The sequence below is a fragment of the Protomyctophum bolini genome (assembly GCF_963924005.1).
Source record: "Protomyctophum bolini genome assembly, chromosome: 21".
Taxonomy (NCBI): domain Eukaryota; kingdom Metazoa; phylum Chordata; class Actinopteri; order Myctophiformes; family Myctophidae; genus Protomyctophum; species Protomyctophum bolini.
This window is the reverse complement of record NC_137882.1, coordinates 31,552,129-31,578,426: the sequence shown is the minus strand read 5'-3', so window position 1 is coordinate 31,578,426 and position 26,298 is coordinate 31,552,129. Positions and strand designations below refer to the sequence as shown.

Sequence of the window (26,298 nt, the reverse complement as noted above, 5' to 3'; positions counted from 1 at the left end):
TGAACGGGTGAATGTATAATGCACGATCTATGATAAAGCACTTCAAAGCGCTAGCTATACGAATGCACCATTTACCATTTATCTAAATGTATACTAGCTGACCAGCTGAGTCCAACGGGGCTCTGTACTACAGTAGGTACGCTATAGTATTTCCCTCTACAGCCAAACCTGTTCGCCGAAAACAGCCCGATCGATATACAAAGCATTTTGTAAATTCTCAGAGACAACAAATGGACGAATCGTTAACACTGAGGATTCAAGACCGGGAACGTGTGCATCCTCAGTATACACAGAACATCCGCGATTACCTGTGTGTGTGTGTGTGTGTGTGCGCGTGTGTGCGCGCGCGCGCGTTTGCGTGCGTGTGTGACTGTGTGTATGTGTGACCGCACGAGTGCACTCTTGTGTGTGCACTCATGCGGTAGAAATTGGACACCTTGCCTGATGTTGCAGCCTCTCATGCACCTATGGCCCTGTGTGTGTGTGTGTGTGTGTGTGTGTGCGTGCGTGCGTGTGCGTGTCTGTGTCTGTGCTTCCCTGTATACATCTGTGGTGACATCATACGTTGTGTACTCTGCACAGCACAAGTCAATATTCCTGCACCGTCCGTGACCTGCCGAGTGTTCAGAACCACTGAACTGTCGAGGAAACAAAATGAAAAAAAAGAAGAAAAAAAAGCCCCAATGCCTAGTATTTTATTTGCCCGTTATGTTTTCCCATTTGTTTTTGTTGTAACCCTACTATAACAGAACGCTTTCCACGGTTTTAATGGGCTATATAGAAACATAATTGACGACAATTGATCGTCAACTTAAATTCGTAATACCGTGACGGCCAGACGATGGTGGACGAGGAGGAGGGGGGAGGGGGGAGCGGGCAGATGTCAGCACGGGGTCACGGGGACACAGATAGGACCTGAGGAGGGAGTGTCGCGTGCGTGCGTGCGTGCGTGCGTGCGTGCGTGCGTGCGTGATGAATCATTTAGGACTGGTGCAGGTGTCATGTGTCTTGGTTGGATTGGGTAAACACAGAGTGACACAGACACCCCCGTGACTCCGAAATCTGTCCCCTCGCGCCACAGCCAAATGACGTCAGCAACGGTGTTGTGTGTGTGTGTGTGTGTGTGTGTGTGTGTGTGTGTGTGTGTGAGTGAGTGAGTAAACTAGAATGCTATCTGGCCCTAAACAGAGAATACACAGTGGCAGAATACCTGCAGCACCGTGACCGACCCAAAACAAAGAAAAATCTTAACTATAGGTACAGACTCAGTGAGCACAGTCTCGCGATCGAGAAAGGCCGTCATAGGCAGACCTGTATCCCGAGAGAAGACAGACTATATGCACCCACTGCACACTAAACGAAGTGGAAACCGAGCTACACTTCCTAACCATCTGTCCATTGTACCAAGACATCAGAGACGCAGAGACACTTCCCACAGATTACAACCACACACGGAGATTTTGAAAACTTGACCAATGACAAAAAACTCCCATATCTGCTGGGCGAAGTACAACAATGTGCAAACACAGCAGCAAGATTTGTGAGTTGCTGTGATAGGAGAAGGATATCAAATGGAACACAACCACCCTAAAGACGAATCATTGTGTATATTCCTGCACTATACCTGCATCGAGTGATCTTGGTACATAGAAGTTGATCTATTGAAGATTCTGACCTTCAAAGTACATAATTTTTGTTTTGATTGTATTGCTGTATTGTTCTTTCTGCTTTGGCAATGTATGTTTTATCATGCCAATAAAGCCCTTTGAATTGAATTGAGTGAGTGAGTGAGTGAGTGAGTGAGTGAGTGAGTGAGTGAGTGAGTGAGTGAGTGAGTGAGTGCGTGAGTGAGTGAGTGAGTGAGTGAGTGAGTGCGTGAGTGAGTGAGTGAGTGAGTGAGTGAGTGAGTGCGTGAGTGAGTGAGTGAGTGAGTGAGTGAGTGAGTGCGTGAGTGAGTGAGTGAGTGAGTGAGTGAGTGCGTGAGTGAGTGAGTGAGTGAGTGAGTGAGTGCGTGAGTGAGTGAGTGAGTGAGTGAGTGAGTGAGTGAGTGAGTGAGTGCGTGAGTGAGTGAGTGAGTGAGTGCGTGCGTGCATGCATGTGTGTACGCGTGTGTGTGTGTAATGTGTATGTGTGTGTCATTATTGATCTGGCATCCTACTGTAATTGTAATTGTAATTGTGCGTGCGTGCATGTGCGTACGCGTGTGTGTGTGTATGTGTGTGTGTGTGTCATTATTGATCTGGCATCCTACTGTAATTGTAATTGTGCGTGCGTGCATGCGTGTATGTGTGCGTCTGTTCACTCCATATGATTGCTCAGTGAGAAATGGGGAGGTGCCATGCAACTCTAATTGCGCCCACATCAATACACGCGCTCAGCCCACAGACGCAGATCTAGGTCATATAACTTTATGAGCTGCACGGAAATCCTACATACTGTACACACTGTACAGAGGAAAACGCTATAGCTGTGATTTCCTCTTGTGTGACATGTTGGATGTTACGTTACTCGTGTGTGAAGTGAGGGGCACCCACTGTATACTTATGTCGGCCACATTGCGTCTTTCGTCGTCGTTTAGTGCCCTAAAAAAAACCCATTAAAGTCCGTAGACTTATGTGTACAGTATAGTATATGTCTGCTGTCGGGAAGAAACCTCAGAATTATTTTTTTTTCAGAAAATGAGAAATATATTATTTTTTTTTAAATTAAAAAAAAATGTATATTTTCAAAACAAAGCAATACTGCCTCATCGAAATTGGTGTTGTGAATTTATAAATCATCAATTACTTCCATGAGAGGAGGAGAGGTGGTGGTGGAGTTAGCTGCTTTAGCAGACAGTTTGAGGGTCCAATGGAGTTGAGAGGTTTTGTCCGAAGCGCTTTTTACTACTTTTCATGGGATCAATATTTTCAAAACAACACACAGACTTCAGAAATATCAGTTAGGTGGTTTCCTCCCGACACAGACAGTATATTGTCACTGTCTGTCGGGCAGAAACCTTGTATCTCCAAGAATGCCTTCTTCCTCATAATGGCAGTGGGAAAAATAAAACAGGAAAAATCAAAAATAACTGATCTACAAGCTCACAAGGAGTTACAGTGCCACGCGTTGTGTGAGCTTCCAGGGTCTGCTATTTTAAAGTAATTTTGAAGTGGAAGTGCGTGAGTTTTATAAATATTGAACCAATGAAACAAGAGCTTGTGACTAGTAGTAAATAATAGCGATTGAAGCCATTTGCACACATTGTTTTTTTTCCTTGCATTTCTGCTTTGAACAGCTTTGAACATATGAGGTTCCCACGCGACAGCGAAGATATATACTGTACACATCTCAGCCTGCATTTTTAATCATCGTCCGTTGCCCATTAATGTTGAAACGGAGTGGAAAAAACACTTAGGAACCGTGTCTGCCGAAAGAGCTTTTTTGAGCTGCCAGCTTTTTTCTGCCATGCATTTCTATACGCTATGTTACAAATACAATACTTAAAAATAAGTAAATGTGCTTAAATACTGTCCACAAATGGATCAGCTTACGACTAACAATAGGCGGGCTATAGTGCATGGCTCAGGGATAGAGTGGCCTGTAGAGCGGGCAGATGGGAACTGCGAGGTTCCAGTTCGATCCCGCATGTGGGCTCCCCCAGAGTTAGTGTCGAAGTGTCCTTGAGCAACGCCTAATTACTGACCGATGTGCAGGTTGGTGCCTTGCGTGCTTTCCTACTCGATATCTATACGTATAAATGCACCATTTACCATTTAAAACCCATTTAGGCCTGACGTCGAAATAAATAAAGTCTCTCTACGATTTAAAAAAAATAGCAGACCTATACAAGCTCGTAGCGCGCCACTCGGTGGCGCACTACGAGCTTGTATATTTGCTATTTTTCAATAGCTAAAGTATGACATAATGCTTAGTTAAAACACCAAAAGGGGTTCCCGTCCAGGATGGGTTAATGGCGTGCATCAAAACAGGAGACGCATGGATGAAGTGCAGTTAAACTAGTTAGCGAGTTCAAGCTGCACAGCTGAGCTAGGTGAGTATACACGGATGTGTCATCCCATGCTAATTGGCTCCACCATGTCTCCAATACCTGAACACGAACAACAACAACAACAGTGGATCCTTCTTCTGTTGTGCTGACCAGACACTGCTGAGACACAACCAGGTGTGAAACACAAATACTGCAACACTCTTTCTGCATGTCCTGAAGAAGGCCATATATACCATTAACAAAACATATTGGCTTGTTTTGTATTGTTCCAAGATAAACTAGGCTTTATATTAAATAAAGCTTTTTTATTTATTTGTTCAATTCATATCACTAGACAAATGTATTTAACCCATTTTGAGCAGGGAGTTGGGAACCCCTGTCGGTGTTTTAAGCATTATGGTTTACTTTAGCTATTGAAAAAAATAGCAGATCTGCAAGCTCATAGGGCGGCACCGAGTGCCACGCTGCGAGCTTGTATAGGTGTGCTATTTTTGAAATGCAAATCTTTGAATACAGTATTATATTCTTTCACAACGAACGTTTTAAACTCATATCTTTGCTTCTGGGGGGGGTCCCTGGAACTACATATTCCTTGACATGAAAAAGGTTGAGCACCACTGACATACTGTATAGAAACATAGGTTTGTCAGAAAACTGTCAGGGTTAAATACAGTACTTGTATAAGTAAATGTGCTTATGTACACTGTCCACTCACTAACAATGGGTGGCAGTGGCTGCGGGCTGGTATAGAGCGGCCGGATGGGAACCGCGAGGTCCCCGGTTCGATCCCGGGCTCCCCCAGAGTTAGTGTCCTTTGAGCAAGACTTCTGAACCCTATATGCTCCCCATGAGCCTTGTATGGTTTCCTCGGTGCACGAATGGCTAAACGTAATGCGCAATCTATGTAAAGCGCCTTGGATATAAAGGCGCTATATAAATGCACCATTTTTACCAATGTAATGTATATGTGGAGGAAGTTAAAAAAAAATCACACTTGTGTGAAGTGAGGGGCGCTTAGTTGCGACGTCTTACGTCGGCATCTAGGGCCCTATAAACGAACATTAAAATCCAGAGAATTGGCTGCAGGCCTTTAAGTGCTCTAAACAAACATTGTGTAATATCCTCCATAGACTTGGCTGACGAACGATTTATACGTTCATAAACGGTGCCTCTCAGAAATTACAATATCACAAAATTGGAATCATAATGAAAAAATGCCCTGAAATTGCAAGTGGAGAGAGATAACGAGCATGTAATCCGTGATAAACTCTGTGTGGCCGCATAGCTCTCGTTTTGAAGCGAACGCGTGGGCATTTTGAAAGGCTTATCCTGCTCCATGCTGCATGGATTGTACCGTCACGCACGTGCACGCACACGCGCACACACACACACACACACACACACACACACACACACACACACACACACACACACACACACACACACACACACGGTGCCAGTAGGTTGGCATTTCCACGCTGTGCGAAGTATCAGTGCTTTAAATCCCCTGTCACGTGTCTCTGCCCACTGCAGATCTAAGGCTGCAGGATTCATAACAACAACAAGGACTGACTGTAATAGAAGCGTATGCATAAAGTGAATGCCAGATCGAGTGACAAAGGTATAATATAATGGCACAGTTAATTTAATTCTGTTTAACCCATTCTGACCTGAGATCAGATTCATACGAGGTTTCCACTGGACACACGCACACTGGTCTGATTAACCCATTCTGACCCGAGATCAGATTCTAAAAAATGTAAGTCGTTCGATTTTTCAAAAATAGCAGAGCTACAAGCTCGTAGCGCGCCACTCGGTGGCGCGCTATGAGCTTGTAGATCTGCTATTTTTCAATAGCTAAAGCACAACACGATGCCAACACCAAAACGGGTTCCCGTTCAGAATGGGTTAAAGTAGTTTAACCCATTCTGGGCGAGAACCACTTTTAGTGTTTAAATAGCATTATGTTATACTTTGGCTATTGAAAAATAGCAGATCTACAAGCTCATAGTGTGGCACAGAGTGCCGTGCTATACGAGCTTGTAGGTCTGCAATTTTTTTGCAAAAGTATTGAACATGTGGTGCAAATCTTTGAATATATACATTCTTTCAGAGCCAATGTTTTTAACTAAAATCTTTGCTTCCGGGAGGTCCCTGGAACATAATATTTTCAGATGGGGGGTCACTGGTCCTATGCTTTAACTTTAAATAAAGTATATTAGCATTATTTCTAAATTATACGTTGAATATAATGACCCTTATATACTGTATGTACCCCACCTTAAAAAGCCAGCTCATAAACACATTGACGGGAATTTACAAAACAAGTTGTGGACATTATTTCCACATGGAGAGCCTAAAGAGTTCTTTGAAACAATTTCACTTATTTCAAAATAGCAAAAAAATAATCGATCTATTCTACAAGCTCGTGCTCGTGGCACGTCGTGAGCTTGTGGATTTTTGTTGTTGCTTTTCTTGTATGATGGAATAAGGCGATTAATGTAAGAAAAGAAAAGACACAAAAAAGCTTGAAATATGGAGCAACAATGCTTTTCATTTTTAAACGGGGATAACATACACCAGACAACAAAGCGTCATACAGTATGCTTTGTTGTCTGGTGTACACAAAACAACAAAAAGATTATCCCGTTTTGGGCAGGAACCCCTTTTGGTGTTTTAAGCGTTCTGTTCTACTTCAGCTATTGAACAATAGCAGATCTACAAGCTCATAGTGCGGCTATGAGCGGCACCGAGTGCCTCGCTATGAGCTTGTAGGCCTGCTATTTTTGAAAAGTCGTGAAAATGAGGCGCAAATCTTTATATATATATTCTTTCAGATCCAACGTTTTAGCTCAACGTTGCCCTGGAACAACATATTTTCAGATGGGGGTCGGTGGCCAAATACATATATTGTTGGGGGTCCTTGACATGAAAATGTTTGAGAACCACTGACATAGGTTTTTCAGAAAACTATCAGGATTTAGAAGACTTTTTTTGGTTTTACCCATTTTGGGTGGGAACCCCTTTTGGTGTTTTAAGCATTATGTAAAATTAACATAAAATGTTTTTAACTCATATCTGCTTCTGGGAAGTCCCTGGAACAACATATTTTCAGATCGGGGGTCGTCGGCCAAATACATATATTGTTGGGGGTCCTTGACATGAAAATGTTTGAGAACCACTGACATAGAAACATGGGGTTTTTCAGAAAACTGTCAGGATTTAGAAGACCTTTGTAGAATCGACGTCCGGTCTAAATGGTTTAAGTATGATTCATACTTCTCTTTGTGTTGTTTAGTTTTTCCACACATCATACAGAGGCACTGCCCAACTACCCGAGAGTCTCTACAGAGGCGGTGTGTGTTTGTATAGATCAAACATAACCAACACTAAAGGCAAAGGAGATAGACATGTGGTAAAGTATGTTTGTCTTTTTGTTTCTGTTACTTTTTCTTTTTACAAAACCACACTCAAATAAGCCTCAGAGCTGTATTGTGTTTTTATCCTCTGTGATGTTGTTTTTGCTGGAAGTGATGATGTATACTCTTTCCTTTTATCACCACATAAATTCATCCACTAATACACCATGGTGTGATGATGAGCCACATTTTGCAGACTTTGGCAAATGAGTTGTGGTTTTTGTAGAACACTTCATGTCTTCTCATGCAGTCGCAATTGAAACGAAAATGGCTAATTTCTTGCCCACACGGTTGTCTTTAACCAATGAAACCCTCTAGACGGCATGTGTTTCTGTCTACACCAAACCTCTTGGCCAAAAACAACACACAACAAGCTCACGACGACGCGTTTTGGATAATTATGTTCCCTGTTGCCTCCACAATATGGACGCTGGGGTTTCAAGTAGTTAATTGCAGTCAACCATATCGGGTATTCAACAGGGAGTCTGTGACCCGTAGGGGGTCCTCGGAGAAATTGCAGTAAAAACCAGTAATAACCAAGATATTGCTAGGTTTATCTTTGTATCTGTACTGTTTGTCTTCTTTCTACCATCTTTCCTCTTTGCCACTTTGATTCCTTTGAACTTTTCAAAGCAATCAGGAAAAATTCAGACAGACAAATAAAATAAAAACAAACCACATGCAGTACATTTGTCTCCATCTTTGCTCTTTCCAAAATTGCCACTTTGAAGGCTTTGAACTTTTCATTGGTATCGACCAAAATAAATAAATATAAAAAATATAGTTTTTTGTTAGGTTGCCTAATGCCTATACCATCTGTGCCTAGAACAACCATGCACATAATATTCTCTCTACAACTGTGCAGAGCTGACTGAAGGTTTCCAGTGTCACAACATTCACATATCTGGCAGAAATATACTGTCTGAGATGAACAGACTTGACAATTCTATACAAGACCACAATTCGTATACACACCATCCAGCTGCGCACCCATCTGACCCATCAGAACGTCGTTACTTTAATTGAATGATTAATCGATCAATTGTGTTCCGGATTCCATCAACGGAAGTAACGTAGTATACTTTAAGTTCATATCTGTGCGTTTCATAGTGAAAACTCCGGCCAACATATAGGTTGCTGACCTAAGGCCAGGGTCCTTGCCTTGGCCTGGAAGACGTTGAAGACCCCGGCTCTGCTGTCTGGACATTAGAGACCGAGTTAAGATACCATCGACAACATCAGAGACCGAGTTAAGATTACCATCGACCACATTACAAGGCCTGTTAGATAAGATAAAGCAGACATGACGGTATAGTGGGGGCGCAGCGACGGACGCAGCACGCGCATAACTTGATAACTTTGATAAAGCAACAGATCGATTACAGGATATGTCCAAATCAAATTATACATTATAAGCCATGTCTTATATAGTGTTTAGGAACACGTTTTCTATTTGATCGTTACATGCTCTTGGGAGAAAAAATATATATATATATATACATGCGCGCGCACGCACACGCACACGCACACACACACACACACACACACACACACACACACACACACACAGACGTGCGCACAGACATACGGAGACGTGTTGCATTCATAGATACATTTAAAAAATAATTTAGAAAATTTTGAATATGTATTTTAAATACACAAATCTGGTACTGGCAGTCTGGAACTCAAAGTATGTATTTTCAGACCACAGGGTCTGTGGCCACATAAATACATACATACTGTACATACATGATGGTGAAGCAACTAGACTTGAGAGACAAAACAACCAATATTTACAAGCGACTTTACAGAAAAACAAGCTCAAAGTGATGGCTCGGCAACGCTGCCAGCCAGGGCAGGGCTCGTACAGTACATATACAGTAGCAGCAGAATCAGAATGAAATGTGTCTGAGGCAAAGATAACAACAGGTTGGTTGGTTGTATCGAAGCTGAGGGATGTCCCATCAATCACAAGGCGCTGTGACAGTACAGTACAGTACAGTACAGTACAGTACAGTACAGTACAGTACAGTACAGTGCAGTACAGTGCAGTGCAGTACAGTACAGTACAGTACAGTACAGTACAGCACAGCACAGTACAGTACAGTACAGTACAGTACAGGGGTTCTCAATGTTTTTGGCTGGGGACCCCCCGGATATGCTTTGGCCATGTCTCGCGACCCCTGCCCCCTCCCCACCCCCAATACAAATTGGCCGCTATACAATAACCTTAATAATAACAACAACCATAAAAAATGAATCAATCATGAATAAATGCAAATCTTTGAATATATATTCTTTCAGAGCCAATGTTTTTAACTCAAATCTTTTGCTTCTGGAGGGGTCCCTGGAACAACATATTTATACAGATGGGGGTCGGCGGCCAAATACATATAAATCTGGGGCTGCTTGACATGACATATAGTTTGAGAACCACTGACATAGAATCATGGGTTTTTCAGACTTTTGTAGAATCAGTTCAGCTCTAAATGGGTTAAGGAAAGTTTATGCATGTACCGTACTGTGTGTCGCGACCCACAGCTTGAGAAACCCTGATCTAGCCTACTGTACGCCAGGCAGCACAATTCAAATACTGTATCTGACTGCTGGCTCCCATGAAACATCACATTGTCCACTGGTTGTAAAAAATAAATGCTTAAAGCTTCGGAGCATATATATGATTCAGTGTGCAAACTTTATTCTCGGGTTGTCAATGGAAGAGTGTGTGTGCCTTGGAATATTTAATAAACTTCTCCCCTGACATACTCTACTCTACTCTGCATCAATGGGGGTTTTTTTCCCCCTGTGTGCACACGTGTGTGTGTGTGTGTGTGTGTGTGTGTGTGTGTGTGTGTGTGTGTGTGTGTGTGGCGGGCACTGCATACATGCATGGTCCCCATGGCTGCACAGCAGACCCAGAAGTCCAACTGCCTCCAAACTTGGCACAGATAAAATGCTCGGGGGTCTGGGCTGTTTTGACAGCCTACTGCTTTCTCTCCCCACACCGCCTTTTCCATTTGCATACAATCTGTATGCACTCTGCATAAACCGGTGCATCCTACTGCGCGCATGTTGCACCGTCTACAGCAGGGCTGGGCAACCGGCGGCCCGGGGGCCACATGGCGGCCCCCAACCTTCACTTAATGCGGCCCTCATGTTAATATTGTTTTCAGCTGTTACAATTCCAAACCCGCTTTAATTACTTCATGACTAGTAAGTATGAAATGACTAGTACTTAATGACTAGTATTAAAATGTTATTGTCTTTGAGAGAAATAACATATACTATATAACTTAATGCATTTGAAATTCAATACAAAAAAAAGGTTACTTTTCAGGATTCCCGATTCAAAAATAGCAAAAACATCATTCGGGTTTTCAATTCAAATATAGCAAAAAATAGCCGATCTACAAGCTCAAAACGCTTGTAGATCGGCTATTTTCGCTACGATCCATCGTCAAAGACCCCTGGTCGACGATGATATTTAGTCGACACTAAAACATTCCGGGTGACTAAAAAACTAAAAAATGGAAGCTACGGTATTCAAGAGAATATGTCTAAAACTAAAATGTCTTGCCAAAAACAACACTGGGGTCACGGACCAATTTGTACATGTCATGACTCGAGTACAAAACTAATCTTCTTGTCCTACAACAACAAAAAAAGAATAGAGTTATGGTCCTCCCCGGTTGTTTTTAGTCTCGCCATCGCTACGAGTTGGAATACAAATAACATGGATAATACCAAACTAACTATTCCAAGAAGAAGTATACGTGAAGAAGCTTGTCGAATTCACATCAAGGCTTTTAACTCAACTCAGCGCCAACAGTTCAGCTAAACCGCCACCGCTCACCACCGTTCTATTTGGCTGCAGAAGAAGACGGCCTCCTCCTCTATACCGTCAACAGCAATGGCGAAGGTGAGCGCGGGGTCCGGACTAATGACTCGCTATAAGAGCATTTAGAAGCGTTCATATCTTAGATGCGCGGTCACGGGGGAAGAGCTATTGAGCCACTACTAAACACAGTCGCTTTATTTATCCAGCGCGATTTGAAATGGAACACTCGTCCACCACCTTTGCTCTTTTTCCAATGCATTGTGCCTGAAAAGGGGAAGCAATCAAACTCAGAGCTGCCGCTCGAGGGGAGCTTTATTGATTAGCGGGAAAGCCAACTTTATAGTTTTATCATTAATTAGAGACTATAGAGAGCCAATTAACGCGTTAAAGGCGTCGTTGGGCGGTGCGGGATATCATTAAAAAGACGTTAAAGGAGTCCTTAGCCAGGGATGAGGTCCTGAAGAAGCCTGAAGGTGGTCAGTAGACCGAAGGTTTGCAATAAACCTATTGATCGTGTACAGATTTGAGTGTGCGGAGCCTGCCTTTATTTTTTCAATGGGTATAGGCCCTCAAATTATGATGCAATCTTATATGTTCGTTAAAAGTGCCCCCAAACAAAGTCCATAGACCTGGCTGCCATTATGACGTACACTTCCGAAAGCCAGACGTTGGAGGAGCTATAGCGTGCCTCCAAGTAAAAAAAACCCAACTTATTTTCAGTGGTTGCATAAACGTTTATCGTGTTCTTTTCGCGTAAACATGCTCAGCTAACCGATCAGAAAACATGTCAATGCATTGATTGCATGTCTGAATTCAATGCTGAGGCTGATGTTTGCCAATCAGTCGTGTGCCTGTACTGTACATGCGCGTGTCTGGCGTGCATGGTGCATGCCATGTACGTCTATGAATGGCTGTGCACGTGCACGATGCACATTGATTCAAGGGTCACGGTTTGAGGTTCAGTCCATCCGACTGAACCTGTTTTCAAATGTTTTCAAATACTGTAAATCTTTTGAAATAGCAGATCTACAAGCTTGTAGGCTATTTTCAAAGGGCCGAGATGTATATAGGGCTGAAGTGGGTGATGTGCATGTTTCGTAACAAAGTAAATAAATGTAGTGGAGTAAATTAACCCAATTTTGACCTGAGACCAGATTCTACAAAATGTCTTCTAAATCCTGACAGTTTTCAGAAAAACCCATGTCAGTGGTTCTCAAACCATTTCATGCCAAGGACCCCAAAACTATATGTAATTGGCAGCTGACTCCCATCTGAAAATATGTTGTTCCAGGGACCCCCCCCCCCCCCCCAGAAGCAAATATTTGAGTTAAAAAGGTTCGCTGTGAAAGAATATATATTCAAAGATTCAAACATTTGCACAAATGTTCACGACTAACTATCATTTAAAAAGAATGCCGCGCTATGAGCTTGTAGATCTGCTATTTTCCAATAGCTAAAGTATAACATAATGCTTCAAAACACCAAAAGGGGTTCAAATCACGTCACCCGGGAGGGAGCTGAACTGCCAAGCCACGCATGGACCTTTACACACAGACACAGCAGAGTGAGAATGGCGTCATGGTGACTTTCTCAATCACCATCAACAAAGGTCAGCCGCGAGATAATGAGCCGAGTGGGTCGTCAATAGTACCTGCCTCATGGTGAGATAATGAGCAGAGTGGGTCTGTCTATAGTACCTGCCTCATGGTGAGATAATGAGCTTTGTGGGTCGTCTACCTGCCTCATGGTGAGCCTCGCACTGCCTCCTTTGTTTATGAATAATAATACGACTGCACAGATATTAGTCTGGAACTCCCCGGAAGATGTATTAACAAGGGGGTTACAAACAGGCCCCAACTTCACAGCGAAAAAAGTCTCACTTTGAATAGTGGGCTCATGATTGATCACCCACGACTCCGGGGTATAAGCTAATTTCACCCTTTGTCAGCCTTCTGATTGGTCCCTGGCTGACTAACCAGCAGGCCTTGTTCCACCTTGTTTATGTTGAACTTGCTATAACATAATTTTTGGAATAAACTAAAAAGAAACATCCACGATATGCCCCGTCACCAACTCACCACGCTGCAACCGTGACGTTCCTTTTTCCCTGGCACCAAGTTTAAAATAAGAATTGAATGCACAGAATGTCAATATACGAAGCAACTGAAAAACATGTTATTTCAATGGTAGTGGATGGAGAGAAAGGATTTTTGTCCAACCACGAAACGGCAACCAATGGGTGCGAAGAGGGGCACAACCACTGCAGGCGGGACTTGACATAGGGTGAAACTGAGGAGTGCCGTACCAATCTCCCCGTGGAATGAGCGATTACTATAATGTAACCCAGGCCTTCCTGGTTTCAGGTAGGAAGGGGCTATATGCCTGAAGGCCGCATTTCTGTAGTTCTTTGAAATCGTCACCCCGGAATATAGTTTTAGACTGTGACAAATCGCCTTTAGATGTGAGACCAAGTCCTCTAAACTCTTAAACCCTGTATACTTTACTGACAAGGGTCAACCCCTGATATCTATCCTTTGCCCCCCTCCATCTTTCCCCCCCCCCCTCAACACTGTCTTTGCTGGAAATATTAGATCTAAAAGCTCAAAACCTGCCACATTATTGTAGATCTGGGGCTCCATATCCCTTGTCCGTAAACTTATTTGCCATTTTTTTACTATTTTGAAAAACATTTTAAAATAGTTCAACTAGCCGATCTACATCGAGACGTCGTGAGCTTGTAGATTTGAACTATTTTAAAAGTTTTTTTTTTATATATAGTAAAAAAATGGCAAATAGGTTTAGGGATAAGGGTTAAGGGGTGGCGCAAGATATAGCCACTGATGTTTTTGCCACATACAGTTTGTTCACTTATCACGCCCAGAAGAGGGACCCTGCTAGTGTTAAAATGTATAGTAGTTAAAAATATGTCCGTCAAACAACTTTTCCAAGTGTTCTAGTGCGAGATGGTGACTTTAGTTTAATAAATGAATTTCAAAACTTTGTTAATATCTTGCAGCGTAAATTAAATGCATATAGGATAGCTGGCTGTGAAACCGCAGCAAATTGGAAAAATAATGTGGAATCGACATTTACAGTATTCCGCCGTCCTGAGAAATAATTACAAATCCATTGTCTCTCTTTTAATTACTTTTGTCTTATGTGGGGGGGAAAAATGCAATATAGCTCTACTTTATACAGCCTACCTATCTAAGCCTGCCTCTTTGTCCATCACACTAAATCATTAAAAAATGCATGCATACGGTAAGTGTAGTTTGAAACAGAATTAAACGCGGGCCCTGAAGAGATAAGTGCAATTAATTCACAGCTGTGCTGCCGTTATGAATAGGACTCATTTGCGGAGAAAATTGCTTCTCTTTGATGATGATAATGACAATGGAATAAACAATAGCTCGACACTTTTGAGAAATCCACTAATGACGGTGGGCAGGGTGGAAAAGCGCAGTGGCAAAACGCAACGCTTGCTAATTAGTGTTTTTAATCGGCCAAAACATTCAGGAAAACAGAAGAAACAAAGTGAAAGGACACTGCCGAAACCACACAGAAAAACAATAATTGAAGTGTTATTGTTATTAGCATTTGCTGCTGCCGAGCAAAAACCTTGTATCTCCATAATGTAAGCCATTAAGACCTGGATCCCTTTAGCTTTGAACAACTTTTAACCGTATTCTTTATACTTTAGCTGTGCAATGACATCAAAAAAGGAAAATGTACTTAATGTAATTTGCCTTTTTGTCTATTTTTAGTGTGTCTTTTTCTAAAGCCAAACAGCCTATAGTTCTCCGGTACAACTTTGACTGAGCGATGTTCACTTTCATTTGGCCAGGAGTGTCTGTACTCTGTACAATACCCGAAAGTTTCCATTTGGTTCCATTTGTACGTCCTCAAAGTGACATTCACATCCCTCGCGATGTCAAGTACACCAGCAGTATACTATACAGTGAGCGAGCGAGTCAGTGCAACGCATGAAGCAGCGTAATCCTGGGAGCAAATAGAAGGCCCCAGCTTCAAAGCCGCGACCACACTGTGGCCACCAAATTACAGGACAGCTTGGAGATGACCTCCAGCCACACAAACCACACCTGTTATTTTGTGGATATACTCTCCCATCTCTCTCCTCTCTGCTACCGCCCACTTATAAGCCTGTGGTCTGTGTGTGTGTGTGTGTGTGTGTGTGTGAGTCTGTAGAAAGGGAGGCACACGCACACACACACACACACACACACAAACGCACGCACACACATACGCGCACAACAGGGAGTACACTAACTTAGTGGTCGTTCCCTACAGCCGCCACAAAGAAGAAGCCAAACCGAAGCCCGAAGATCTCCAAAGCATCTCGGAACCGAACAACCATTTATAGCACAAACACCAGGCCTGCATGACCCGCCTTGACGGGAGCTTAACCCATTCTGACCTGAGATCAGATTCTATACGAGGTTTCCACTGGACACACACTGGTCTGATTAACCCATTCTGACCTGAGATCAGATTCTAAAAAATGTCAGTCGTTCTTCGATTTTTCAAAAATAGCAGACCTACAAGCTCGTAGGGCGCCACTCGGTGGCGCGCTATGAGCTTGTAGATCTGCTATTTTTCAATAGCTAAAGCATAACATGATGCTAACACCAAAATGGGTTCCCGTTCAGAATGGGTTAATCAAGTTCTATGTTCCCTCAGCCTTATGTTCCCTCGGCTCTATATGTTCCCTCAGCCCTATATGGGCGGCTGTGGCTCAGGAGGTATAGAACAGCAGGTCGTCTAATGATCCGTGGGTCGGCGGTTCGAATCCCGGCTCCTCCTGTCTACATGTCGAAGTTTCCTTGGGCAAAGACACTATGAGCCCCAAATTGCTCCCGATGTGCTGGTTGGTATTACCTTGCATGGCTTCCGCCGCAATCGGTATGTGTGAACGGGTGAATGTAAATAATGCACAATCTATATGTAAAAAGCGCCTTGGATAAAGGAGCTATATAAATGCACCATTTACCATTCATATGTTCCCTCAACGCTATATGTTCCCTCAGCCCAAAAAAATATCTCTCTCTCGTAACCATGAACACACAGATCTTTAACTCTTGAGTGTAAAATGGTTTAATTTCACACTCTCTCAACTAAGAATTTAATTGTTAAACATCTGCATTACTGGCCAGTGGTTGAAAACCCCTGGCCTAACAGTATCGATCACTATCAACATACAGCATACCAACAGGATTTCTAGGATCGTCATACAACTTTATAGGAAGGGGCTATATGCCTGAAGGCCGTATTTCTCTAGTTCTTTCAAATCGTCACCCTGGAATATATAGGGAGTTTTCTCACAACTCGCAAACAACACGTTGCGTAGCTTATTGCTGTTTCTTTAATAGCCAAAGTATAAATAGGGTTAAAGATGAGGTTAAACTTTGGTTAAAATCTTGATGGGGACCCCTTGAACCCCCCCAAGGACCCCTGGGGGGGTCCCCAGAGCACACTTCATTTGCTCAAGCAATAGGCTTTTGATCTATGACGAAATCTGGATTAATGACATATTGGTATTCTGCGCTGACCTATAATAATTGACTCATTAATTATTGTGAGCTGTCAATCTATAATCTCCATCCCTGTAGACTGAATTTGACCTTTTCCTTTATTCATCTCATTAGGACTCAGATACAAGTTGGCTAGCTCGTTAACCTGAATTGCTTATAGTTACAGAAGGATCAAACGTCAAAGTGTCTGTAATTAACACCATTTAATTTAAGTCCCGAGGACGATTCTACAAAAAGGTCTTCTAAATCCTGACAGTCTTTTTCATTAATTAATGTCCCATTTTATACTACAGCATAATTATAACAGTGTGATCCAAAATACAGCCTTAAATATGGAGTTACAAGGTTTCTACCTGATGCTTTCTTTCTGTTCCAGTATAGGATATAGTAATTTAACCCATTTAGACCTGAGGCCGATTCTAAAGAAATTGCTTCTGAACAGTTTTCCGAAAAACCTATGTTTCTCAACTTTTTTTACATGTCAAGGGCCCCCAGGAATTATCTGTATTTGGCCGCAAACCCCCCCATCCGATAGTATGTTTTTCCAGGGACCTCCCAGAAGCAAAGATTTTAGTTAAATAACAACGTTCACTCTGAAATAATATCCAATGATTTGTGCCACATTTTCACACTTTCAACACTTTCACTTTCAACACTTTTCAACAATAGCAGATCTACAAGCTCGTAGCGCGCTATGAGCTTGTAGATCTGCTATTTTCCAATAGCTAAAGGTATAACAGTTACACAACTCAATAGCAGTTATACAGCAGAAAGATGTCCGTTCCGGACGGTGCGGCTGCATTATGATTTTCCGTTGGCTATTTTATTGTTAGCAAACACTGTGTATCGTCCCTGGCAGGTCATAATAAACACTGTGTATGTGGTCCCACTGTGTATCGTCCCTGGCAGGTCATAATAAACACTGTGTATGTGGTCCCACTGTGTATCGTCCCCGGCAGGTGATAATGGCATGGGGACGGTCTCAACGCACGCCTCAGGGAACACATATCCTGTATGATCTTTCATTGTGCTCATTATTTGGTATGTATTTGTGTTTGTGTGTGTGTGTGTTGTGTGTGTGTGAGAATGTGTCCATCGGGGTCATTGCGCTGTGGTGTTTATAGGCCTCTGTGTGTTTGTAATGTGGGTATTTGTCACACAGAAGGGTGGCCCTTTTCCCCTTTATGTGCGTTTTGGTTTGGTGTTTGGTGTGTGTGTGTGACTGTGTGTCACAAATAAAAGAGGCCTGCTATGAAAAGTCCCACTCCTAGTCTGAACCTCCCCTGGTAATTAAACTGCCCGCTGCGTGGGTCGTGTGCATAGTGCAATTTACATGGAAAGATTAATGTAAAAACAAAGGGGAAAAAAAGAGGAAAGTTCATGGTATGTTTTCTTAAATTACTTTTCAGTGTGCTTAAAAAAAAAAAAAAAAAAGCCTTCCCATCATGCACCTGTTCAGCAGACGCTCTTAGTCCAGAGCGATTTACATTAGGCAACAACAAAAAAGCATGGCATACATCACATACATAAAAAGTAGTTATCATGCGATACCTTTCGGAAACCGCAGGTGTGCATTAATGACGATAAAGAACACCCCCTCGTGTAATATTGCTTAAACGTAACACATGCATAAAGTGGCCTACATTGATCCAAGCCAGAACACAATCGATAGATTATTATTAAAATAAATATGCTCTGAAAATGCACGCATATACAGCCCGCACCCATGCGTTTGGCCAATCTGAAAACATTGTGTGCCGACGCGCTGGGAGCTTGTAGAATGGCTATTTTCAAATGGCCGATAGGGTTATGAGGTGCCATGGTCATTTTTCAGTTTTTCATGCGTCTACTCTATGAGGTGACGATACTTTCTTAGACCACCTGGTGTGGTTGTTATGATGTCTTCACTTTGTATTTTGGGTCTATATCTTCCTGGAGGTTGAAACCTTGAGAGTGAAAAGTGCCAATTATCATACAATACCACAACAGGTGTGGGCCTGCATGGCAGTGTAACAATGTATGCAGCAACAGAGGGGGGAGGGGAAGTAAACACAGAGAGAGACCAAGCAGCAAAACAATTAATCCATGAGACTCACCACTACCGCAGTGGATGGTTGAAAGATCAGTAGTTTCCATAGTGCATGGTGTTCACATTGGTAAAAAGGTTAATGTGAGCGATCCTGAAAGGTAATCCATTCATTTCAGCACAGCTTTGATCTCCCCTATCAAAGCTGTGTAGGAAGTAGGAAGTAAGTAGGAAGTAACTATCAGACTTCCTGTAGTAGTGGCTCTTCAAAATAAGACTAACTGAATAGGGAACGGGCCTGCATTATGTTATACTTTAGCTATTGAAAATTAGCAGATATACAAGCTCATAGCGCGCCACCGAGTGGCGTGCTGCGAGCTTGTAGCTCTGCTATTTTTGAAAAAATCGTAAAAATGTGGCACAGATCTTTGAATATATATTCTTTCAGAGCGAACGTATTTTTTTATTTTGACGTCGGGCCTAAATGGGATAAAAAGGCCCCCAAAAATATATATATTTATCTTAAGACTCGCTGAATAGTATCAGAAGAGAGAGCATGTGAGTCAATGTGAAGTTCATACTGCCAAGTGTCTTTCTTTCTCTAATTTGCAGACCAAACGAATCCAATCCATGCTGTTGTCAATAAGTGAATTAATTAATTAATGTATGCATCTGTGCAACGCAGAGCAAAATGATTGAACCAAATGCACTCTTACATATAGTACATTATCTGTAGCTCTGAGGGTGTACAAATGTAACGAAATAGACCCAACTCTCAATCTCTCGCCTCCCCCCTCTCTCTCTCTCTCTCTCCTCACTCTATCTGCCACATCATCATCATCATCATCATACTATAATTCAGCGAATGTCTGAATGTCTGTCTGTCTGAATGTCTGAATGAATGTCACTGACAGAGCGTTATCTCATCATTGGCTGCACCAATCACTCCCACTTTTCACACAGGCATGGACCATAATTATATGGAGGTCTTAACGGAGCCCTTTTTTCGATTTGACACATTAATGATTAATAATGAATTTATTAGTGGATTAAAACAGCCGTTTACAGCCGTGGTCTCCGTCTGTGGTCTATCTCCGACCGAGCCACACTATTAGCACACATCTCTCCATGCCAAAAAATACAGACGCAACTGTCATATTTACTGTACAAATATAGTTTTTACATCACCACACGATCCCATGGGCAATGCGCCTGGGTGCAGTACCCCCCGCGGCCACAAGATGGGGCAAATATCTCACAACGGGTAAGGGCTAGTATTTATAATGGGTGTCTCTGTGACACAGCCATTATGCGATGCCAATCACAGGATTCACAGCGTGCAATATCTTGCGGACGCATTCCGTCCTTAAATTTCGCCCTCAGATTTATGAGGGGCGCAACATTTAAAATTATTGAGGGGCGGTAGCCCCTCCTATGTCCAGCTTTTGGTGTATGTGCACAAACTTTGTCCTACACAAACATCAAATCCCATTGACAATGAATGGACAATGTTGAGCGTTCGTGTAAACATTTACATTGCGTAACACAAACATTGAAGACGAAGGTGAACTGAGGACGCAAATTCTGATTGGGCCGGAATGAGATGATGTACAACTCGTCACGATGTGACGTATTGTTGTAAGTGGATATTTCGGCTGGGTTTTTTTTTTGCATTGAAAATTGTACTAAAGATTGGCGGAAATGGTTGAAAACGTCATCTGTACTCTAGTGACATGCCCGAAATAGCTATAGGGACGCCAGAGTATGAAAGTGGTTAATGGGATTTGACATGCACAGCACACACAAAAAACAGAGTGCCCTGAATGGTAGGAATATATTGGTGTGCATGAGCACGTAGTCAATGAGCCCTAAGTACCGACCAATGCACTTCCACTTCTGGAACTTGGAACAGGAATGCGTGGTGCACAAGAGCAGACTCCGGGCAGGATAGATGAATCGGTGCAGTCATTGCACGACAAGCCAGTGGAACTATACAGTAATCAGCGTTCAATTTGTGAAAAGAAAAGACAAAAATATATTGGGGTTTTTTTTTTTTACCACTTAAGCCTTCTTTTGTAGGACAAAATGATCTATAGCCTTGAATCACGACGCGTCAAAATGCAACACGATATGATGCAACACGATATGGTGCAACACGATGTATTGTGATGTGACAATACGCGACACGACAACATGCAATGCATCACATTGTGGTGTGTTGTTATATAGCTTGTAGTTCTGCAATGTTCTCTGATTTATTTTCGCATACAATTGAAAGATTTGGAATACTTTTTCAAAAAGGCTGGGCTATAGTGCCCCTCAAAAAGTATACGTTAGTATGCAATACTCCTAAAGTACAGCACTAAATGCACTTTGGTACTGCCCTCCACTGGACATAACCTAGCCTAATAACCATGACAGATCTGTTCAACTTTATTTCCATGTACTGATTTTCTTACGAAAAAAATAAATAAAATAAAGTTATTTCCGCTGTTGTACTTAGGTTATGTGTATATATAGCTACTACTCTTTTCTCAGATAAAACAACCCCAATGATTTCCCCTTGGGGATGAATAAATTGCTACCATCTTATCTAATCACATATCTCATCATGGCTCTGTCTTTCTGTTTTCCCTCTAAGGTATCCTCTGTCTTATTCACATTATGGATTTCCCGCTGCAACACTGAGCACGGATAGAGATGCTATTGATTCCCGTCGTACAGTCAGTGCCATATCTCTTACATGTCTTTGGGCTGGGACTATAGTGTTGCCAGGTTTTTGTGAGAGAAATAAGCGAAATCAGGGTCTACCGAAAACAAGCCCAAAAGAATCCATCACACCACCCCTCAATGTCGTTTCTGAGCTACAGGCCTTTGAATGCAGGGCTTATAGGGCCGATTCATACTCCTATTTTACCGCGGTTTCGGCGCTATAGTGCCGAAATGATTTTGGCTCGTCAGAAATTTTCAGTAGCACCGAAGAGTCGACTTTAGGACGGTACCCGCCCCCCCCCGAACCTCAAATGACGTCACATTGTAGGCTCTACAGACGAACCGACTTTTATTCGGCTCTAAAATAAGAGTATGAATCGGCCCTTAGAATTAAAGCAATTTGGGGTTCAGAGTCTTGCTCAAGGACACTTCGACACCAACTCTGGGGGAGCCCGGGTTCGAACTAGCAACCTTGCGGTTACCATCCGGCCACTCTACCCTAGGCCTGTGTTACTCTCTATAGGGCCCCTTTTCCACAGTGTTTAACCGGTTCCGTTTAGTTTCCCCCCCCCCCAGCCTAATATTGAAGCAGTCCAGAGTGTTTACACTGAAAATTAATTGGTTGGTGTGAAAGCACCAATTATAGGATCCAAGAATCTAGAACTGAACCAGTTCTTTTTCAAACCACAGTATAGGACACAGCTTATCACAAATGAAGCGCTTGTTTGTCTATTTAAGACAGATTTTTCACCTCATCATATGACAGTATCACACGGCAGAAATAGCTCACAGCTTGCAGATCTGCTATTTTTAGCACACAACACCACCAGCATAAATTAAGCATTTGGATGCATGTAGACTTTTCCTTGTTGTTGGACTTGCTATATACTGTATGTTACACGGTATGCTGTCCTTTCCGTTGTCTTTAAACACTTGTGTATAGTTTATATTGTTTTCAGACTTAAGGTCCCTGCACACAGAGCACGTTTTTCGGATTTTTAGCTGCGTTTCTCCGTCGGTTTTCCGAAAAACGCGCCCAGTGTTTACTGTCTGAAAATACTTACATTGTGTGCATCTCTTGTTTTCAGATCACCTTTACTATACATTTGCTGGTGTCGCTCTCCTTTCTTTCTCTCTCTCTCTCTCTCTCTCTCTCTGTCATGTGAGCGTAGACATTTTAAGTGGATAACCTGAAGCATCTGGTCTCAATCTACAACCTTTCTACAGCAGCGTCCGGTGTGGGCAGGCCAGCAGGGAACTCTCTCACCGAGCACCAGTGTGGTGGAAAAAGTACTTTTATTTAGGTTTTACTTCAATAAAAGTATCAATACTGCAATGTAGAAATACTCTGTTACAAGTAAAAAAGTTCAGAATTCAAAATGTACTGGTCTAAAAAGATACTTAAAGTATACCAAAAGTAGAAATTACCCACTTTGCAGAATTTCCCATTTCAAGTTTCCGAATGTATACAAATATTTTGAAAATAGCAGATCTAGCCTATACAAGCTGTGTTGCATTGCTTGTAGTATTACAAAAAAAAAACATATACCATTTGTAAATAGACGGTATGCAAGATCACAATGCCACGAGCTCACAATGCGCCGCGATGAGACGCATTGTGAGCTTCTATAGTGAGTGTGAGCTTCACACTCTTCTAGTTTCGAAAGGGTCCCCTGGGGGTCCCCCAAACCCCACTTTAACCCATTCTGACCTGAGATCAGATTCAAACGAGGTTTCCACTGGACACACACTGGTCCGATTAACCCATTCTGACCTGAGATCAGATTCTAAAAATGTCAGTCGTTCTTCGATTTTTCAAAAATAGCAGACCTACAAGCTCGTAGCGCGCCACTCGGTGGCGCGCTATGAGCTTGTAGATCTGCTATTTTTCAATAGCTAAAGCATAACATGATGCTAACACCAAAATGGGTTCCCGTTCAGAATGGGTTAAGAACCACTGCACAATGCATCCATAATGTGAAGAAGCACATTATGCAAGCTATACTTGCCAGGATAGGAAAGTTAACATGTTCAAAATCAAATATCACAATGTTTTCGTCCAAAGTTCTGACGATATGGTGTGAGGTAGACTATAAAGGGCTTTAACAAAAGAAAATATTTACACGGTGAGATTTTTGGTCATCTTCGGTAATGCCTCTATAATAACTAAGTGGGTATAGCAGTCAGGTAAGTTCTGAAAATTGCATGACTCGACTGTAATACAGCCTTTAAAATCAGGAAAAGACATCACTGACAGTATATGCCATAATTATATCACCATATTACAATAAAAGCCCAGACAATATTATCTGGACTCGCCATAATATCGAAATAAAATCTAGATGATATATTGCCCAACCTCACTTAATAAATAAATGAATAAATACGTTTTCACACATTCAGAATGATCAACACGATGAGATATAGCCTAATCGGTCAATAAAAATAATAAGAAATAAATCAATTTGACATCTGTTCTGAGGCGAGTACCATTGCAGTGTTAAAGTGCAGTACACTATAGGCTAAGTGACAGCTGGGTCCTTGTTTCACACTTGTCTGAGAGACGAGAAGAATCCATGTCAGACTACTGTTTATGACAGACTATGTTATTATGACATAGCTGCATATAGTTAAGTCTAATTGCATATGATTTGTCCTGAAGATGGGAGAGAGAGAAAAGCCTTGTTTCTCTTCATTTACCCTGATGAAAAGTTATATTTTCAGAATTTCAGCCCACAACTTTGTCACTGCCACGTTTAACAAAAAAGAAAACACCACTGAAGTTCTGCTCGGTCATTAAAGTGATCACGTCATCAGCCATAATAATATGACGCCTAAATTATGCTTGCATGGCCAAAGAATCTATAGCTCAGGATTTGGACCATTGTTGTGTGGCAACAATAAGTTGTGTCAGTTATGTTTATTTCTTGTTCTTGCCCATTAAGTCATATAGCCTAGGCCAGTTCAATATTTGTGCTCGCATTCTTTCATGAACAAGATTCCAACCTGTGTGGTTGGGTTTTTAGCAGCTGGTATAGGCACACACACACACACACACACACACACACAACACACAGTGGCAGTATACGATGCGGGGAAATAAACAGCATCCTCATTAGCTAATAGCTAATAAGAGGAGGTATAACATTTTCTCCGATGGAAACAGCCCACACTACACTTATAGTTTAGCCTGATAATATAGGCCCCATTATTAATGCCTCCCTGAGAGTTACACAGTCAAAAACCCAAGCGTTCATTTTTATCAACGTGTAGGCTGGCTGGCTAGTGTACATAACTCCGCGACTCGGAGGGTACAAAATCAAACCCGCCATGGTCTATTTGGTTACATTGTGTTGTGTAGGGAGTGTGGGACCGTGGGAGGGGAGTAAGATGTTACTGTTCAGATCCAATCCGACCAGACCAGACCATGCAGGGTGTGTGTGTGTGTGTGTGTGTGTGTGTGTGTGTGTGTGGGGGGGGGGGGGTGCGAATTTGAGAGGGATAGATAGATTATATATTTCTCTTTTCTTACCTCCACACTAAACGGCTGCTCCTCGCCGTGCACGGCGCATAACATCCACAAGAGCTGCCACCACGAGCACAGCAGCGTCCCCGCGCACACGCCGTTGAGAACACTGTATCTCCGTGTGCATAATAACAACACCATAGTGATTGTCTATGATAAATCTGGTTGTTTCGGTTTGTTTTAACGGTCACAAACACAAAGGGAGCGGGAGTAGAGAGGTCCTAGGAGGAGGAGGAGGAGGTACAGCAGGCTACATGGATGATGTCTCCTTTCTTTGCTTCTTTGGACAAAAAGGAGAGGAAAGAAAAGAAAAGAAAAACAACCACAAAAAAAAACGCGGCCCCGATTAACCGACCGCCCCGGCCGCCCGGTTGAATGTTATTATGAATGTTTTTTTATTTATTTATCCCCGGGAGACGACGAGAATAGCCTACGAATATACGGAATGATATAAGAACGAGAGAGAGAGAGAGCGGCGTCGGTCTCCTCCTCCTCCCTCTCGGGTCCTCCGGTGGTCCGTCACAGCAGCAGCGGCTCTCCCCTGGTCCCCGTCCCCGGCTCAGAGCTCCTCGTCCTGGGGTCCTGGACATGGGTCGCTCCGGGCGGACACATCGGGCTGGATGTTGTGCGGCGCGCTGCTGCTGTTGGGGCTCAGGCTGCTGCTGCTGCTGCTGACCATAGCTGCTGCTCCTGCTGCTGCTACTGGCCGGTTTTCAACCATGTTGCTGGGCCCTGTGCGCCTGCGTTGCGTTGCGTTGCGCCTCCCCCCCAAGCCAACCATCACCAGGAATCAGCATGCACAGTCAGTCAGACCTCCTATGCATTTGAGATCATCATCACTCACTCTCTCAGACTCTCAGAGCATCTCTCTGTCTGAACCACAAACTGTTGTTGCACAATGCACAACCAGCCTGCCTCTCTGTTGTTGAGATGAGCCCTAGAACAGCACCTCTGATGGATCCGACGTGTAACTTCATGTTCTTTTAAAAATCGTCACGGTCAAAGGCAGCGGTTTGTTAATAAGGGGGACTTATATAATAATTAATAATATTATTATTGTTATTATTATTATTATACCATTATTATTATTACCATTAGTATTATTATTATTATTACTACCATTATTATTATTATTATTATTATTAATAATAATATTAGTAGTAGTAGTAGTAGTAGTAGCCTAGTAGTAGTAGCACTAGTAGCCTAGTAGTAGTAGCATCCACCCATCCATCCATCT

The 26,298-nt window shown here is 42.5% G+C and overlaps 1 protein-coding gene across 1 annotated transcript in view; it reads right to left on the bottom strand.

Moving 5' to 3' along the window:
• The window catches only part of LOC308336105 (matrix metalloproteinase-16-like), an 82,249-nt gene extending 56,381 nt beyond the window's left edge, over positions 1-25,868 (bottom strand). Inside the window, exon 1 of the mRNA XM_080793350.1 lies at positions 25,068-25,868. Coding sequence (XP_080649476.1) covers positions 25,068-25,202 — 135 coding nt within the window. The 5' untranslated portion in view covers positions 25,203-25,868. The remainder of the gene's footprint in view (positions 1-25,067) is intronic.
• Between the last annotated feature and the right edge of the window lie 430 nt (positions 25,869-26,298).